The sequence below is a fragment of the Sceloporus occidentalis genome, unplaced genomic scaffold (genome assembly GCF_023333645.1).
Source record: "Sceloporus occidentalis isolate IW3139 unplaced genomic scaffold, rSceOcc1.0.p SCAF_2, whole genome shotgun sequence".
Classification (NCBI taxonomy): Eukaryota; Metazoa; Chordata; class Lepidosauria; order Squamata; family Phrynosomatidae; genus Sceloporus; species Sceloporus occidentalis.
Window position 1 is genome coordinate 75,857,911 of NW_028316982.1, and position 13,019 is coordinate 75,870,929.

General features: G+C 40.3%; 1 protein-coding gene across 3 annotated transcripts in view; it reads right to left on the reverse strand.

The window, feature by feature from the left end:
• Positions 1 to 6,395, reverse strand: part of RGS10 (regulator of G protein signaling 10) — a 44,006-nt gene extending 37,611 nt beyond the window's left edge. For all 3 annotated transcript variants that reach the window (XR_016279817.1, XM_089507821.1, XM_089507820.1), the window contains exon 1: positions 6,238 to 6,395. Coding sequence is in view for 2 of the 3 variants with exons in the window: in XM_089507821.1 (XP_089363947.1) it covers positions 6,238 to 6,286 (49 nt within the window). In the remaining variant the exon portion in view is untranslated. The remainder of the gene's footprint in view (positions 1 to 6,237) is intronic.
• Between the last annotated feature and the right edge of the window lie 6,624 nt (positions 6,396 to 13,019).

Sequence of the window (13,019 nt, forward strand, 5' to 3'; positions counted from 1 at the left end):
ATTCATAACAAACTCATGTAATTGCTTCCAATGATTCTGCGTTAGGATTAGCTTTACCCTGATGAGGATTATGGTGTTTCCAACTACATAAATATTATGGCAACAGTCTAGTATCAACAATGAGACACCTGCACATGACTCTCATGCACCAATCCACTCCTCCTCCCCTTAGCCTGCTCATGTTGCATGAGAACTCACGTAGAGAGCAAAATATGCATATGACAGATCCACACATACTTTCCATTCAACAGAAACACCCACTATGCTTTCTCATGTGTATCTATATGAGTGGACCCAGGACTAGTAGCACATCAGACCTCTGTTACGACTCCTCCCTCTACACATGGCCTCTGCATTTGATACCTAAAGGGTTAAAAGAAAACTTAATTGTTCAGAATGCATGGGGAGGGATGCTGACAAGTAATTACATTCTGAAACATACACCTTTTTTTCTTATTGACTACAAAATGCTATCAGAAGCAGAATGCACATTATCCATTAAATTTGCTAAAATTACGGTGTAAAAAGTAAGCCCCCAAGAGTTTAGACAGGATTGACTAAGAGCCTGTGCAATTGGCATGTTCCCATCTCTGCCTTGCCAGTTTTAAAACACTGACAATCCAATCTTATGCATCTCTAGTCTGAAGGAAGGCCCATAGAATTCAGTGGAGCCTATTCCCAGGTAGGTGTGTATAGTGAGGGTATGATATTAAGTACACATTCTTGGAAGCAAATCCCATGAATATTAGATTCAGGCAAAATGTTTAGGATTCAGAGAAAAAGGAATTTGTTAGGTTCTACCAGCAGCCAGGAGCTTCCAGGCAGAGCTCTTCAAGCACTACTGTTTACTTACAAATGTTTATAGACTACTTAGATCTGATGATTTTAAAGCAGTGTACAAAAATATAGAATAAATGTAGTGCACAAGAATAAAATACAGTATAAGATTTACATTCTCATTAAAAGATGGGAAATTTGATTAAGTATGGAAGATTTACGCCTATAGGTTTATTTCTAATGCATTCTGTAAAAAGCTGATAAGACAGCACCAACATAATCTCTGATGAAAATTATTCATAACTGTACAGCTAAAGAAGTAGTCTCCTTACTTTCCATGTAGCCAAATGTCACTGGAGAAGTTTCAAACATGTGCTTTCTTGTGATAGCTGTTGCTCCTGAAAGGACTCTTGGGCTCCAACAGCTTATACTTCTGAATGTGTAGGTTTGCTCAAATTACAACGCCAAACATCCCTTTTAAACTACTGCTAATTATTTTTAACTCTGAGGAAGAGAACTTAAAAAGATATTTGCTCATGCAGCACATCTGCTATCATTCAGCAGCAACACACGCAATGTTTGAAAACAATAACATGAAGTTTAAACCACATAGTTCTCTCACAAATGCAGTAGTGAACTACAGTGATACATACTCCTCCCTTACACATATCAGTCCCAGACTCTTAGGTCCAAAACACACTGCAGAAATAATCCAGTTTGAGACTGCTTTAACTGCTGTGGCTCAGTGCTAGGGAATCCTGGGAATTGTAGTTTATTTTCATTCCAGAGCTTTCTGACAGAGAAGGCTAATGTCTCACAAAACTACTGTACCCAAAATCCCCTAAGATTGAGCCTACAATTCCCAGAATTCCCTAGCATTGAGTTAAAGGGGACTCAAAAGGGATTATTTCTGCATTGTGTTTTGGACCTGAGTTTAAATTGTTTGACCTACTGAATTTGTCACACAAATGAAATACAACAGGAAAAGCAAACTCTCTTTGTTAGTTGCAAACCAAGTGCATTTTGTATGAAATAAAAGTATTCATTAGCAATGGCATGCTTAATTTGAACATCAGATTTCAGATAACATGTTAGCAAATGGGTAAATATTCAGAAAACAGCAAAAAGAATTATGAAAAATTTGAAGAAAAGATCTGTTGTAGAGGATTAGAAGGAAGATAAGACCCTTCATACATATGAAAAAGCTTCAGCAGAACAGTTAGAAAACAAGCATAAGAAAGAATAAAGTCCTATTTTTTGAGAGTCTCAGATAAAACCATTGAGACCTGTAGTATTTTTAGTGAGTTTAATACCTTTTGAATTATAAGGACAGCATATCAGTGGATCTCATGGTTCATGTAAGCAATACATCAATGGAAATCCTCATCAAGGAAAGATTTTTCAAACAGATGAAAAGATTCCAAAAGCAACATGTAAATTCCTGCCTGTTGACAAGATAACAGTGAACTCTGTGACCTATCTGGTCATATACATACTGTTTCATCTTTTCTAAGCTTATATCATTTTCTGCAATAATAGAAAAAAAGAAAAGACAACCTGGATCTTTAACGCCAAATCATATTCTTTCTGCCCTAAGCATAATAATCTTCAAAAACACTGATGACAAGCAATGCAGAAAAGAATTCTGAAATTGGAATTGTGGAACAGAAACATTTCATTCTAAAATGTATAAAAGAATAAGAGATCATTAAATCCCTCTTAGCAATTGGCACCCACATTTCGTAATTTCAAGATTAAGGAATAATTTACCTAGTGCAGGGTATGATTTTTGGAAGCATTCAAAACAAATGAAGATCCAAATAACATAAAGTAAATTGTTTGCCACCTTCTTCCTCATTGCATTCAGGTAAAAATATGAACGTTTCTCAGTCTTTGAAAAATTCAATCTGACTCTTGACTAAAAGCTACAGTGGGCCCTTGGTACCCACTGGAGTTTTGTTCCAGGACACCTTGTGGATACCAAAACCTGTGGCTACTCAGGTCCTATTATATATAATGATGCAGTGAAATGGTGTTCCTTATATAAAATGGCAAAATCAAGGCTTGCTTTTGGGAATTTTTAAAAAAACTATTTTCAAGCCATGGATGGTTGACTCCATGGATAAAGAATCTGTGGATACAAATAGCCAACTGTATTTTAATAGAAAGAATCTGTTCTACGTATAGGACATTCAAATAACGTATTTCAATTTGCTTTTACCTCATACTTTTACAATACAGCAGTCAGCAAAAATACTTGAAAACAAAAAAACTGTAAATACTAATTCTAAAATACTAAAAAGTCACCTATTCACAGCATGTCATTTAAGTTTTGTCACAACACAAAGTATTGTACTGAATACAAAGTACTATAAAATCACAGCTCAAATTTCAGAAGCTGTAAAATGCTATGTAAGTAGGTTTTCAAGTAGGCAGGTGATTCTAAATATGTAGCTAAGTTTTTTGCTTTTGGGGGAAGACATGTTTTTCCAGATGGATGCCGGCACAGTGCCCAAAGCTGCTACTGAATGAGCATGTGGATATTTATTTTTACACGTAGACTATGGTTTCATAATCCTCCCAGCAATTTCTCCATACCTAAATATTTCCTTACTGCACAGTTGATTTTTCACATACTCTGAGCCTGCGGATTCAAGCGGAAGTCAATCTGAGCTTGGGATGGCTCTGCATGAGCTCCTGCTGGTTTTTGGCCTATTCTATTATTATTTATTAAATTTATGCCCTGCACTTTCTATTGGGAGAGACAAATTAGTTAATTGCAAACTGGCAGCAGCCTTTCTCCCTGGCATTTGTTACAAGGCTTCTTTTGATGCTCTTTCTTGTCATAAAACTAACAGCAGAAGGAAAAGCTCGGCAAGTCTGACTCACAGGCGAAGAAGAAAAAGAGTGGGCGGGTTGATAAACACATCTGGAAGCAAACGTTGAAATCCCCATTTTAGAGTTCCAGATGCATTTTAACGCTCTCACTCCATAGATGAAATTTATGAAAAAGAACCAAAATAATTAAATAAAAAGAGAGGGGAGTGAATGCCCCTGTTCTTCATCACTCCAAAATATTGAGCAAGTACAGTGTATCTCTTTATGGGACAGCCTGTGTGGTAGCGTGGTTTGAGTATTGGACTATGACTCTGGAGACCAGGTTTTGAATCCGGAGCCATGAAACCCACTGGTTGACCTTGGCAAGTCACACTCTCTCAGCCTCAGAGGATGGCAATGACAAAACCCCTCTGAAGAACCTTGTCAAGGAAGCCTCATGACAGATTTGCCTTAGGGTCACCGTAAGTCCCAAACAACTTGCAGGCACAAAACAACAACTAATCTCTTTATATTGCTGGAGCCGACATGGCATAGTGGTTTGAGCGCTGACCTATGAATCTGAAGAACAGGATTGGAATCCCAACTCGGCCATGGAAACCCACTGGGTGAGCTTGAACAAGTCACACTCTCTCAGGAGTTTATCACACGGGGAAGACTGGAAGTTTAAACTGAGATTATCATGTGAAAATTGTGCATTCACGATTAACATTTTCATACGTCACCATTGAACTGCCATTATCCCAGGAATATCCCAGTCAAATCGCACAATAGCGATAAAGGTTTTCACACGACATCATGATGAAAAGAGATTAAAGTGTCATTATCCCTGGAATAACCAGGCAATAAACCGCAGAAAATCATTTATGGGAAAATCCCGTGAATGATTTGCTGCTGTTTATTGCCTGGTTCTTCCCTGGTTATTTCTGGGATAATGACTTCTTTGTGTGAAAATCTTAATCGTGTCTTAATAGCAATTGTGCAATTTTCACAGGATAATCCCCATTTAAACTTCCAATTTTCCCCGGTATGATAAACTCCTCAGCCTCAGAGGATGGCAATGGCATCCCTTCTGAAGATACTTGCTAAGAAAACCTCACAACAGATTTGCCTTCTGGTCGCCCTAAATTGGAAAACGACTTGAAGGCACACAACAACAAATTCAAAGATATAGCCGTGTTAGTCTGCAGAATCAGTACGTAGAGACATTTTGTAGCACATTTGAGACAAAGTGCTAGTCTCAAAGGGGCTACTAACAACAAATCTCTCTTTGTATTTATATCTCTGTGGCCAGCCACAGCAAACCCTCTTCTGAAGAAACTTGCCAAGAAAATCCCATGATAAAGTCTCCATAAGTTGGAAACAACTTGAAGGCACACCACAACAGAAAAGACCTCTCTTTCTTTCTTTTGGAGGAGAGTGAGCTGGCAATGGCCTGAGTCAGACAGCCCCAAAGCAAGCAAGCAAGCCACCTTCCTCTTTCCACTAGACACTTCCTCTGGCTTCTTTTGCGGCTTCAATGGAGCAAAGGAGAAGTTGTCCTCTCTGCCTTCTTTGATCAATCCTGAAAAGGAACATCACTTGATCAAAGAAGGCAGAGAGGGCAACTTGGACTGACTCAGGATGATCTGATGTCCTCACCGCCAAGGAGGACAAGGCACCCCAAAAGGTAGGGCATCCAAGAAAAATGGAGGGCATGACCAAATAAAAGCTAAAAAGACAATATCAATCAAAAGTAATGCTTCTGAGTCCAAATGGAGGACGTTTTGGAATCCCTCCTGGACAGAAGGCAGGAAATGTAGGACACATCCTAGGAAAGGAAGACATGTCTGGCTCTCCCGGAACTGACTGTGAAGGAGAAGCAGCAGCAATCAAAGCTGCTAACTATAACTTAGTTAACCATGCAAATAACCACACACACACACACAGTTTCTTCAACTCGTCTGTGAGGCTGAGAGAGTGTGACTTGCTCAAGGCCATCCAGCGGGTTTCCGTGGCCAAGCCAGGACTCGAACCCTGGTCTGCAGAGTCATAATCCAAGTCTTGTTGCCTTCGAGGACGAAGCAGCTTCTCCCTGAAGTCCAGCCCTGGATGAGCAGATGTCCTCATAACTGTCAAGGAGGACCAGGCACTGCGAAATGGAGGACGTTTCCAGACTAAAAGGGAGGAGCTGAACAAAGAAAAGTGCAAACCACTCCTATAGAAATGCAAAGTCAGGGTTCCCAGCCCCTTTGGGGATTCCCTTCTGGACAGAACCAGGGGACAGTCCTGAGAAAGGAGCAGGGCTTCTGCTCGCCCTGAAGACACCACCACCAACACGGAGCACCTTGGAGAAAAGTGTGGGAGCTGGGCAGAGAAAAGCTGGCAAACCTGGCTGCTTTGGAAGCGTCAAAGTCCTGCTTCTAGTCCTGCTCCAAAGGGAGGGCTTTGGGGACTCCGTCCTGAATAGACATGGAGGACAGGAGGAGGAGGAGGAGGACCTCTGCTCACCCTGAAGACGCCCCAAAATGGAGGGCCTCCAAGCAGCATGTGGGACCTGCTCCTGCTCCAAAGGGAGGGCTTTGGGGGAGCCCCTGTGTCCTGGCCAGGAATGGAGGACGGGAGGAGAGACCTGGGGGCCCTTACCTGAGGGGGGCCGCTTTCTGCTGAGCCTGCTGACCGCTCGGGTGAACATTTCTGGGGGAGGTCCGGGGGAGGGAGGGTCCAGCCCCTGTCCTTCTGCCTGTCCTTCTGGCCGCCTTTCCCTCCTTCTTCTCCCCTTCCTAGCTCCCTGGGAGGCGCCTCAGCCCTGCAACTTAGTTAGGGATGGACTGGAGGGAGTTGCAGCAGAGAGAGACAGAGAGAGACTAGGGCCCTGCTTTGGGGTTTTTGGTCTTTACCCCGCCTCAAATTTTGGCGGGAAGGAAGGAAGGAAGGAAGGAGCAGCCAAGGAGGGGGCCAGGCTCCTGACTCCTCTGCCTGGGCTTGCAAAGGGCTTGGCGCCCTGCTTTGCTGCTGCTGCTGCTTTTTTTTTGGGGGGGGGGGGTAGTTGTGTGCTGTCTGTGTATGTGACTTTCAGTCCTTCCCGACCAAGGTGATCGTCAGACATCATGTCCTCCTTTTCAGGACCTGCCCTACATCCCCACCTTCTGTCCAGGAGGAGGAGGAATCCCACCATGTCCTCTGAGCATGAGTTTTAAGAAGCAAGCATTTATCTTTCTATTTCGAGCTTTTTATTTTGGAACGCCCTCAATTTTTTCTAGGGTGGTGCCCTACATTTTTGGCAGTGCCTGGTCCTCCTTTACAGTTAGAACATTTGGCAGGGTGACCTTGTCCTCCTTTTCCAGGACTCACCCTACGCCTCCACTTTCTGTCCAGGAGGCATTCTGCAATGTCCTCCATTCTGAGCATGACTAAGAAGCATGCATTTACATTTCTAGGAGTGTTTTGAGCTTTCCTCAGGTCAGATCCCCAATTTTTTTCTTCTTGAAGGTCCTCCATTTTGCGGGGAAGCCATCTTTTCCAGGACTTGTCTTACACACCAACCTCCTGTTCTGGGAGTTTATCACATTAGGAGAGCTCCCAAAGGAAACCAGGGGTTAAACACGATTTAAAGTACATTTGAATTTAAACCAAACTTGCATATTTGGTTAGTTTATCACACTAATGTGTGATAAACATCAGGCATTTCCTGGTTTTCTCTAGTTTAACTCTCATTTAAACCATGCTTGCCCCTAGTGTGATAAAGCAGTAGGGGACTGCCCAAGTGAAATAATGCAAAGTTAATTCAAATGCAAAGCAGAGAAAACCAGCAGCTTTTTTTACTTTTGGGTTATTCTGAAAGTAAAAAGCTGCTGGTTTTCTCTGCTTTCCTTTATTTCACGTTCACTGTGAGACTGAATGATAAACTTTGGGCATTTCCAGGTTTTCTTTGCTTTAAATCTCAATTGGGGAATACAATTGCTTGGACGACCCTCAGTGGTAAATTTTTGCTTTTTATGAATTTGTCTATTTCTTTCATAGCTGCCCTTCCCAGCCCTAACCTTCTGATATCTTGACTACAGTCTCCATTCTGGTCAATGATGGATCCAAGCTATTCCCAGCATTCTTTTCTTTTCCAGTGAGTCATGTATTCTCATGATGTGGGTGAAGTACGACAGCCTCGGTTTAGTCATCTTGGCTTCCAGGGAAGGCTCAGGTTTGATCTGTTCCAGGATCCATTTGTTTGTCTTCCTGTCCATCCACAGTATCCTTTGCACTCTTCTCCAGCACCACATTTCAAATGAGTTGATTTTCTTGTTGTCAGCTTTCTTCGCTGTCGAACTCTCACATCTTTCATGGGGGATGAGGAATATGATGGTTTGTACAATCCTCTCTTTGGTGTTCAGTCTTATATCTTTGTTTTGTATGAACTTGTATAGTTCTTTAATAGCTGCCCTTCCCAGTCCCAGTCTTCTGATTTCTTGACTGCAATCTGATCTACTGTTTCCTAAATTAATCTTGCTGACTCTTCCAACCACTTTTCCTTCTTCGTTTATCCACAAGTTTTTCTGTGGCCCAATTGCTATCCTTTGCTATTCTATTTCATCCTACTTACCCTCTATTTGGCTTGCAGTCATAGATCTGTACTCTTCTGTGCTGTTTACCTACCTGTGTCTATCTGTTGTGTGAGATCAACAGAGGTGACAAGCATGGGTAGATTTTGAGCCAAACCATTCTGCTTCTAATCTGCCTGCTTCAGAAATGCAACAAGTAGCTTTTGTAGACATAATGCCCAGTATGCATTTGCTATATGATTTGTATACTGTTTGTTTTAAAAGAAATTATTTTTGTTGCTATATTAGAAGATGCCCTTCTCTCTCCTTGACAATGCACCCCTATGTCTGTTTATTACGGGTGTTTCCATATGGGGATTTTTAAATCATGAAACTGCACTGCTTCATTCACGGAACTCTGTAGAGGGTCTAGATTACATTATCTTCCTTGTAATTCTTTCATGTTTTCTTATCCTTTTTATATTTTTATTCTTTTCACACACACACACACACACACGTCTGTTCCAAAGGAAAAAGTTAAATACACGCCAAATAATGCCTTTGATGGAGCAACCTAAGGAATTTGTCAGACTGACCTCAGTGATACTTAAATTGTACAAAAACTGTAGCCTGAGTTACTAACATTCTACGGGCTCATTCCCACTTACCATTTAAACTGGTTCACAATGAGGTTCTGATCCCGATCGTTGATTCGATTCCACCGTGTTGTTGTTCCCACTATGAAACAGGATCTTTTGGATCCGGGGGGGCTGGACCCCACTGTCATCCCCACTTGTATTTGCGCTGCAACATCCCCCCCTGGCCTTTTTAAAAAAATGCCAATCAAACTGATCACATTGTTGCATCATTGGTGACATGGCCAGGCATAATGTCAGCAACACAGCCAACCGTAATTTAGGCTACATGAGGATACTTTGTGGTGCTCCCCCGCATCAACTTTCTTTCTCTTCACTTTTCAGTCTCATAGCCACATGGTGATGATAAGAAAGCCCTTGCTCACTTTGGTGCTTCTATGGGATAATGAGAAATCGCATTTCCAAGTCTAAAAATTATTAAACACACACACACACAAAACACATTCCCCTCCAAAACACAAGCAAAAATACATTTAAAAAAATTTTTTTTTATTAATTCCTTCAAATACAACAAAATACATTTAACCTCTTACAGTGGAGAAGTATCATGGCCAGATTCAGAAGGAATCGATCAGTGTAAAGACAGGAAGTTAAAAAGCCACCACAGGCACAGGCAGACAAAGGGCAGTGCTTTAAAAATGGCAGATTTCAAGCAGCCAAGGCTGGATGGGTGACACCCCCTGCCAACCGCTCTGCCATAGTCTCTCACCTCCAGTGAGATGCGATTCTGATCTGAAGGTCATTCCCACTTGTTGAGCATGTTTGTGATTCGGTTCTTCTCAAAAGAACCTCTTGAAAAGTACTGTCAAAAGTGGGTTTTCTGCATTTACTCCACTTTCACGGGACTCTAATGGAACAGAATCAGATCAAAACCAGTGACAAGCGGGGATGACAGACATTTAACCTGATCTGCAAGTTGAAGTAAATCATAGTGGGAATGCAGCCTATCTTGGGTTTGTGCACATTCCTTTCCACGATTAGCCTATTGGGGTACAAATCATTGATGTCTTGCATCTCAATTTTGGGGGAAATGCAGGTTGTAAATAAATATAACAACAACCAATCAACTTTATTATAATTATAAATCAGTCATAAAAGGACAAAAGCAAAATATAGTGGTAAAAACAGCTCTCAAGAATTTCTTTATATGTAAGTGGCAGTTCAGCAACCAGCCTCTAAATCAATACCAGATAGCATTCATTAGGGTCATGAGATTTGACCAATTTACTCTTAGTGGAATATGCTAGCATACAAAACTTTGCAAAACTCCAACAATAGCAACAACAGCCAAGTGGATGGGCAGAAAAGCTCAGCAAACATTAGTTCTTCTTTCCCCTTCTGTTAAACCAAAAATGATTATGGTATGTTTGAGCAAGAATCCTAGTACCCTTACCACATTAATTTGCAATACTGAAACAATAATCTGCCCAGAGAGGCAGCCACAGAACAAGCCCAAAGAGCAGCTAAGATAAAAAGGTTTTAAAATAGGTAAAGGCAGTCCTTTAACATGAATGTCTAGTCAAAACTGATTGTAGGGGATGGTGCTCATCTCCGTTCCTAAGCCGAAGAGTCAGTGTTGTCCAAGGACTGCTTTGGTGGTAATGTGGCCAGCATGACTGCACCAAATGCTGTTACCTTCCCACCGAAGTGGTACCTACCATATCTATCTACTGGCATTTGCATGCTTTCAAACTGCTAGGTTGGTAGAAGCTGGGACTAGTGACACAAGGTCACCCTATCATGCAACACTTGGGCCTGAAACTGCCAACCTTCCAATTGTCAGAATTGGCATCTGTAGCACTAAGCCATGGCATCCCTAGCTAAAATAAAGCCATTCAATATTTTGACCCAGCTGCTGAATAATTTGTTCATAGCATACAATGGTTTCTTCCCTCAGATTTGTATTTCCAAATAAACCACAAGGCATTCCGCGGTGAGCAGCTTAAAATCCAATAGTTGGTAATGTATTTTTCTATTGAGGCTTAAATCTTAATTCAGTATTCAGTGTGCTCAGAAATATTTATATTTTGCAGAAGTCTCCCAATTAAAATTGTTCTTAAATTTCTTATACTGTCTCCATAAAATGCTGGTATGAACAGGTGAGTTAACATTTCTGTTTTGTGACTGCACAATAGAGAGAGAGACGGGGGGAGAGAGAGTATTAATTAAATTTAGAAATTAAAGCTATTTTTTTATTTAGCTCTCTGTTATCAAAAGTATGTTGTCTTGTGCCCAACCCCGCTCACTCCCCCATCCCCTCCAGGCATAGTATTCTATTTATCAAATACTAGGGAAACACACATCATCATCCTGTACTTCTCCATTCCAGCCAGAGCCACACATTTTGTGTAGCAGCTTTCTAAGTTGCAGAGTCCTTTTTTCACTTCTCTCCTTTCTTCACTTCTCCCTTCCTTCGGCAAACTTTGAAGCTGCTGAGCCAGACTTTCCACTTTGGCTAACTTTAGCCCAACCGTGATATTTTGTGACCGAGTAATATGTTACCCTGGAAAAATCTAGAAGGTAGTCAGCAAAGATGACAAGCTTTCACAAAACACTGGCTGTTTTCCCCCATCATAGTTCATGGCACAAAGCAACAGGTTAATTGATGAAATAATTAATCCCCCAAAGGATTTTAAAAGCCATGTTTTAACTGGAATGAAGTCAATAGTAATGCCGCTCCTTGCCAACTCCACCATGGATTTGTATTTTATTGTTGTCCCCTACATCTCTATCACCGAGATTCCTAAGATAGCAACATTTATAATACAGTAATAAAATTGTATCATTACATAATGAATATTATGTAACATAACATAATAAAATTGTAATATAATATATAATGTAGCATTGCAAAAGCTATGGAGAACAAAATATAGCATGTTCAGCTTGGTGAAGAGAACACTGAATGGTGACATGATTATATTCATTAAATACTTCAAGAGCTGTCATAGAGCCAGAATCAGAATCATGGAGCTGGAAGGGGTGAAGGATGCAGCTTTGTTCTCCCAGAGCATAGGACCTCTTAGCAGCCTATTTCCATAAATTGTATCCTTCATATTAGCAAAATGTTTGTAATTAATATAGTTGCTGTCATTTCAAATGTATACATTGTAACCATAAAGAGCCTAATAATGAGATTACAAAGCAATGGAATAATAAGGTGAACAGATAATGAATAAAAAACACACAACAAATATTTTATACCAAGAAAAGTTAAGTGCTATCGTTTAGCTTGTTTTGAGGCACATAATTTTTTGAAATCAGGTTCAACTGATGTAATATACGCTCTTAAATTTGAAACTGCATTCAGCTTACTACAGCATTTATTCTTTTATAAAGGTGTAAGAAGAGAACCCCCTCTCTACTAACTCATTTGTAAATAGCAACAGAAACTTAAGTGACCTTGTCAGAAAGCTGTTCATATTCACTGCTGATGTCTGCTCAAAAGTTAACAAGAGATTTTTCTTTGAATCCAGCTTTTAAAGTAATATCAGTTGAAAATTTGGTCAACTTCTTTTCTTCCTTGATTGATAATCTTGCAGTTTGGAAGTATTTTTCTTCAAAGGGATTTGTAATCCAGTTGTTCTCTTCCCAAGGCTTTGAGAAGTTCTTCCCAAAATATGATTTTAGCCCTTGTAAGTATCCATTTCTTTTCTCACTCATTTCTTGGAAGAGCTGTAGCTAGCTCTCAGATAGGAAATTGTGTAACATTTCAAATACTTCAGGTTGGCCTTTTTCAGTCCATGACCTCCAAAAATCTATTTCTTATTAATAGATTCAATATTGTCTGAAACTTTGAAGATCATTACTGAACTATTCTGAAGTGTCAAATTTGAGTTGTTTATTTTTAAAAGAATATCTGATACATATGCAAGAGACTGAAGCCAAAGTCGTGTAACTTGGAAGCAAGTTGGAAAGGATGATCTTTAAAAAATAAAACAAAACTTCGTATCTAAATTCAATAATCAGGATTTTATAGAAAAGCAACCTGTATGAAGGGTTGAATGAAGACTCATCGTCTCTTCACACAGTGCTTTGAAAATCCTCTATTTTGTGGACTTTGACTTTATAAAATTAACCAATGTAACAGCTTTAGCAAGAATGACTTGTAATTCACCAAGGAGAATATGTACCCCATATGTATGTATTATTTTCTAGGTGCCCTGACATGATGCATTTTGTTGAAGCAGACATCTAGGCAAATTTGCTAAGAGATCAGGGGAGAAGGGGAGGATTC